This window comes from Camelus dromedarius, chromosome 19 (genome assembly GCF_036321535.1).
Source record: "Camelus dromedarius isolate mCamDro1 chromosome 19, mCamDro1.pat, whole genome shotgun sequence".
NCBI classification, from domain to species: domain Eukaryota; kingdom Metazoa; phylum Chordata; class Mammalia; order Artiodactyla; family Camelidae; genus Camelus; species Camelus dromedarius.
In genome coordinates, this window is record NC_087454.1 from 20185850 (window position 1) to 20192431 (window position 6582).

Sequence of the window (6582 nt, forward strand, 5' to 3'; positions counted from 1 at the left end):
GCTTCTGCTCGGAGCTCAGGGTCACTTACCCACCCTTCATTCCGTGTTACTCACACTTCAAGCCCCTTTGTGTAAAAACACTGGATTTTCCTTCTGTATTTTATTATTGAAACACATTGTCCTATCCGCCCGACCCCACAATAAAAATCTCACCCATATCCCCCATCCTTTCTCCTCATCACCCCCCAGCAAGCCCCGCACCAGGATTCTCTGTACACCGGCCGTTTTGGAGTGTGTCCATTGGGTAGCCATGTGGAAACAAACGATCCAGGGCCTTGATGGAGAAAATGGATGGGGGTGAGGGAACCCCAGGAGGGACTTATTTGAGGGCCTTGGCCACTTGCTCATAGGCCAGCTCGATCTCCTCATCATCTGGACAGGTGGAGGCAAACTCTTCCCGAGCATAGGCATTGCGTAAGTAGCGATGCACTCCCCGAAACACATCAGGAATGGAGAATCCCCGGTACTTCTTACATACCACCTAGGGATGAGGAGAGAAGGACCAATAGCTTAGCCTCAGGGAAGCCACAATAGTTATCATGCTCTTGGTCTTTCCCTTATGCCAAGGCCTACAGGATAAAATCCAGCCTCCTTGTCCAGGCATTCAAGTAATTCCACTCTCTGGTTTCTCTTCCTAAGATTCTTATCTCCCATATTAATCATCTTTGATGGGTTTTCTTAACTCCTCACTGTCTTGTAAGCTCTTTAGCCTTCCTCTCCACTTAAATGAAATCCTGGCCATTTATAACCAACCAGCCCTTTTCAGACCACCTCAGTCTATGGTGCTAGTTTTCCCCTCTTGATTTTGAGATATAACTCACAAACCACACACTTCTCCTCTTGAATTTCCATAGCAACTTATGTCTACTTTTCATTTGGCTTTTAACCATGTATTATTACTTAACTTTCATGTGAATGTTTTATCATCTCAGCTAGATTTCAAATTCCTTGAGGGCAAGGACCAATCACTCCAGATCTTCATGTCTTTTAGTGCCCAGTACACCGATGTTTAATACACAGTTCTGCAGCAGACTGACACTTCAGTATCCCTTGTTTCACAAACTAAAGCATAGCATGAGCTATGATAAAAACATGGGAACCAGCAGTGTTCATCTTCGACAAGAGGAAGTGAAGACTGAAGCTACAGACTTAAAGCTTTGATTTTTAGGAAAAGCCTGCTCTGTCTGATTTGGGGATTTGGCAATGACTGAGACAGCAAGAGCATTTTTGAAAGTAATACTGGAATGTGTTACTCTCGGCTAGTCTGTTTGCACTCACTTCTTGTATCATGGACTAGAATTCTCTCAAGTCTTACCAGCAAAGAATGCCAGGAAGGAATGGGGTGGTGTCTGCTATTAGAAATCATCCTAGTAAAGAAACCACCTTTGGAGCAGTTGTCATGGGAAGCCCATGTGGGAGCCCCTTAAAAAGCCATCCCAGCGACCACCCTCTCCTCCCACCATGACCACCCACCTGTACTATGTGGAGCTTTGGCAACAGGTTGCAGTCAGCCAGAGTGAGCTCATTGCCATCCAGAAACTTCCTCTGAGAGATGCCCTCATCCTCAGCACTGGTCTCATCCACTTCTTCTGGGAGGGGGGATGTCAAGTAATTGTCTAAAATTTTCAAGGCTTTCAGGAGCCCCTTCTCCAGATCTGTGCAAGAGAGAGAAGTTGGGAAGAACATCAGAAGGTCCAAGAAGACCCATGGGGGTACTGAATACTAATGGCGAGGCCAGTCCAAAATAATAATTGCTAGCAGTAATGTAGTTCATTTTTTATGTGTTATTCTAATAATTTTACACACAAAAGCTCATTTAGTTCTCACATCAACCCAAGAAACAGGTATTGTTATTCTCATTCTATAGATCTGGAAGTGGATTTACAGAGAAGTTAAATGAATTGTCCCAAGTTACCCAGCTAGTAAGATTTGTACTCAGGTAGTCTGGATCTAGAGTCATTGTTTTTTGTTTGTTTGTTTGTTTGTTTTTAATGGAGGTACTGGAGATTGAACTCAGGACCTCCTGCATGCTAAGCATGTGCTCTACCACTGGGCTATTTCCCTCCTACCTAAAGCCATTGTTCTTAAGCAAAATCCTCTTCTGCCAGAACACAGGCCAGCAGTCAACCCAACTAATGTCCCCGGTGGGGCAGAAGAGGCTAGGGAACAAATGAGAGGAGCTTAAAAGTCACAGTCAATGAGAATTCAGGGAAATATGGGGGTTAAACAAAGATAAGGTGCAGGGTGGTGGTGGTGCAAGTTTGCCAACATCTGCTCCATTTCCCTGATATCTGAATTTCCAGGGGCCCCTAATCCATGGTTCTTCTTCATTCTTCCTAGGACTCAGGCCTCCAATCCACAAGACTCACTGTCATTGAGGGCTGGGTTTGAATTCTTTATGTAGGCAGAAAACTTGGCAAATATGTCCAGCCCAGCAGTGTTGGATTCGGGGTTCAGAGCTGCCAGCTTGGGGTACCTGAAAACCAATGGGAGAAACAGGATAAGAGCTCTTCTGAGAAGGAGCCTCAGCAACCCTGCCCTTGCCCAACCACCATCTGCGTTTTCCATTTCTTCAATCATTCTCTTTCTCTGAGTCTCCCAGATTCCCCACTCCCTGTTCCGAGTTCCCCTATACCTAGGAGGGCACAGCACCGCCTCCAGAAATTCCTCAATCTTGTTGGTGTCTGTGTGCACTTCGGTGCCGTATAGCAGGAATGGAAGCTGCCCTCCTGGGCACAGCTTCTGTACCGTCTCAGTCCGCCTGGAGGAGAGACCCAGCATCAGGACAGGAAAAGGGGTTTAGGGAGAACCAGAAAGGGGAGGGGGAGGAATGTGGGAAAAGAAAAGGGGCTCCAGATGGAGGGGAAAAGTATTCAGCATGGAAGGACACAGGTGGGTGACGGTATGTATGCGCATGTGTGTATGCACAAGGGATGTTTAGTGGAACAGAAGTGGGCCTACCTCTTGGTGTCAACAGTGGTGACATTGAAGGTAACTCCCTTGAGCCAGAGCACCATGAACAGTCTCTGGGAGAAGGGGCAGTTCCCGATCTTGGCACCATCACTGCCAGCCTGGAAAGAAAGCCCCACTCCAAGGTTAGGCCTGGTGCATCCCACTCATCTCCAGGTCTTTCTCTGCATCTCCTATTCCCAGACCTGTTTCCTGCCTCGTCATGACACATACTCAGTCTCACTGCTAAAAGCTCCCCCAGAACTGGGCTCTCCACCTGGGGGGCTAGATCAAACCCAAGGTGGATCAGTGAGAATTTTCTACAAAGGTAGGCTTCTGCTTCCCCAGAGAGTTGAGGACAGGTGGGAGGTAGGCAGAGGGAACAGGCTTCGGAGAACTTGGAGGATCTGGACCCTAGAGAGGGAAGACTAATGCTAGTGTAGTTTCCTCTGTGCTATTCTAAGCACTTTACATACAAAAATTCATTTAATTCTCACAATTTAACCCATGAAATGGTGCCTAGAGAGGGGCTTTGGGGAGTCTAGGGTTGTAGGCTAGAGGCCTGGATTCCTGGATTCCTGATAGGAATACAGCCTGAAGACATGAGGGGTGGGGCAGGGCTCAGAAGCAGGAGGTCTGGTTCTCTATACCTCTACCCAAGCAGTTTCTGGCAGCTGCTTGGGGAGGCAAGGGACTTAGGGCCTTGCCCTAGAGATGTGGAGGGCCTTGCATAAGGGGGCTGCCCTCTAATTGGCAAGTGGTGACCTCATCTCCCAAGGGACACCTCCCCCTAGGCTGAGGGTGATTCATCTCACTGTGTCTCTGGTCTCAGCAGCTTCCTTCCTGGCGAGGAGTGGGGGCAGGGACCTGTGAGGCTGAGGCCCAAGCAGCAAAGGCCACCTCCCTCTTCCCTGGGCACTGCCGGGGTCTCCAAGTATAATTCCCCTAGTTCCAGATAATCCTCCCCATGCTGGACCCAGGGCTGGAGGAATCTCTGCAGCACAGCCTCACCCAGGAGTAAAAATAGCCCTTGAGGCCAAGTGTGAGAGGGAGGTGGGGACCACACCTAAGGGGGCGGACCCTGCATGGCTGCACAGAGAGGGAATGGCTGCCCAAGAAGCCCCAGCATAAAGGAGAGGGAGAAACCGGCAGGAACACACAAAGGCTAGATGAACAAAAGCAGGGAAGTGGAGAGAAAGGAGGCAGGAAAATGAAGAATGGGGAAAATGTACAAACCGGGAGACACAGACAGAGAGGGAGGGAGAGGCATAGGGAAGAGGTCCAGAGAAGGCAGAGAATGCAGTGCTAGTGGGGAGGGGAGAGGGGCAAAAAGGCAGAGGCTGCCGCCTGCGGCTTCGATATGCAGATTCCATGGGACCACCACCTCTTCTAATCCACACCCGCCGAGAGGAGAGAGTTGGGGTGACTTTTTCTTCTGCTTCTATAACTTCAAACCCTAAGCATCCTAACCCTGCTCTCTTCCTCCTGCTCTGTCTCCCCATCTACCCTCATGGTAGGCACAGCTCAGCTCTCATTTCCTCGCCACCACCCTCCTCACTTCCCCAAGTCCCCAGGACACTTGTTCACCACCCAGTCACCTCTCCCACCCAGGTTCTAGAACTTCGCTCCCACTCTCCTGTCTCCTTTCATCCCGCCAATTCTTCCCAGTTCACCTAGTCCCACTCCCAGGCCTCCCTACCACACCCTCTTCCCTGAAACCTCCCCCGTTCCCCCCCCCCCACGCCTCCAAGTCTCTCCCACTACACCCCTCATCCTCTGATCTTCTCGCTGGGCCCATATCCTGAAGTTTCCCTCTGTGCCACCCAAACCCTGTAGGTTTCTGGCCGCCCCCCGTCTCTCCTGGTCCCCCTATCAGCTTTGTCCTCCACCCCCCACTCCCCGTCAATCTTCTCCACTCTGGAAACCCTCCCTTTTCTGTACCTTCCTGTCCTTTAGGCTGCTGGAAACTTGCACTTTTACAAACTTTGCAGAGTTGAACCTAGATTTCTCATTATCGACACACACGTCAATTGTCTTCCCCGCCCTAACCCCCCCCCACAGTACCACACGCCCCTCAAAGATTGCACGTGGGGTTGGGACTGGGGCTGGGGGTCAAAGAGGGAAGGGATTGGGAGTAAAGGTTGGAGCTGGGGAAAGGTGAGAGCTACCTTCTAGGAATTTGGAGGGGGGACTAGGGGCGGGAGGGTGTTCTTACCTTCACGAACAATTCGACCTGCGGTTGTTCTTCAGCCATGGTTGCGACGGGGACCAGGAAGCGACCGTCGCTGGGGGAACTGGGAGGGGCCGGGGCCGGGGCCGGGGCCGGGGCCAGGGAAGGCGGGTCTCACTGAAGAGAATCTGTCCCCTAGACCTAGGTCTGGCCCTTCAGCGCCGCACTAGCCCGATCAGACCCGCTCACTCCAGACGCGGCCTCCCGACCGGTCCAGCGTCCTCCACACCCTAGCTCTGCCCCCTCCTGGGTCGGATCGGGGAGCCGCTGACTCACAGACCGCCCCGCCCTGAACTTGGGGAGGGGACCGGCGGGGGGCGGGACGATTCAGGGAGTGGGTCGGAAGGGAGATCCTCAGGTTTTCCAGATGATCGAGGAGGAGGGTATCGAGGAGAGGGAATCCTGGGAAATTTGTTTCTCCGCCAGTCTCCCTGAACACAGAACTTTTTCTGCCTCAGTTTCCCTGCTTCACTCATCAGAGGACACTCTCCCTCCACCCTCACACAAGAAACCGGACACCCACTGCTTGAGCACGTCCCTGACGGCCCAGAGAGGGAATTATAGAAGGGAAAGGTGGTGGTTTATTCCTTTTTCCACCTTGCCTTCGGACTCCAGTCCAAAGTCTGGGTTCCTAGGACTGTGGTCCAGGAAAGGGACTTGGAAGTGGAAGCTGGGGTTGGGAAAAGCGTGGTGAAATGTAGGGCAGGGGCGGGGAAAGGAGATAATCAGGCTCGTGTTGGGGAAACAGGAAGCTGCCTAACCACTGGGGGAGGTCCGCTACCACTCAGTAGCCTGATCAGTCATCTGGGGCCCCTTCCTGTGCCCCTTGTCCTTTTTTCTCACTGACACGTTACCTTGGAGACAGGGTAGGAGCCTAGGGTTGTTGTGGCCCCAGGATAGCTCTGCCCTGATCCTAAGGTCTTGGTGGTAGCTAGTCCTAACAGTGGGGAAAAAAGTGAAGATTAGACAGGATAGTGTGAGTGGAGTCCTTGGGGATACAATTAGAGAAGTAGGGAGGACAGAAGAATAGCTCTCTTCCTTCCCAATAACCTTAATTTTGGAGGTTCTAGCAAACTCTTTATGGTCTGTTGAAAAATAGCCCAAAAATATGTCCTCTGAACTGGACATAGGCCAGCCTCTACATCTGACTCTCTCTCCTATCTAACCATCTTTTTCCTCCCCACCACCTTCTGTCTAGCAACACACCTACAGTTTCAGAGAAACATAGTGGAGTGTAAGGACATAGGGGCAAAACAGGGCTAAAAACGTAAAGAAAAGGAGAGAGTTGGGGGAGGAGAGAGTGGAGAGAAGAGAGGTGCTCGAACCAGCAGTTAGTGGTTTCCTCTTATGCTTCCTCTTCTGTGGGTTTTTTCCTCCCTGCGGGAAGGCGTTTCTCCACCCCC

General features: G+C 51.2%; 1 protein-coding gene across 1 annotated transcript; it reads right to left on the reverse strand.

The window, feature by feature from the left end:
• Window positions 1-85: 85 nt before the first annotated feature.
• CLIC1 (chloride intracellular channel 1) lies at window positions 86-5432 on the reverse strand. Its single transcript, XM_010978120.3, has 6 exons — window positions 5165-5432; window positions 2962-3071; window positions 2636-2761; window positions 2370-2476; window positions 1474-1655; window positions 86-481 (listed from the first exon to the last, which is right to left on the reverse strand). Exons 1-6 carry the CDS (start codon window positions 5201-5203, stop codon window positions 320-322), a joined length of 726 nt encoding a protein of 241 aa, XP_010976422.2. The 5' UTR covers window positions 5204-5432; the 3' UTR covers window positions 86-319.
• Between the last annotated feature and the right edge of the window lie 1150 nt (window positions 5433-6582).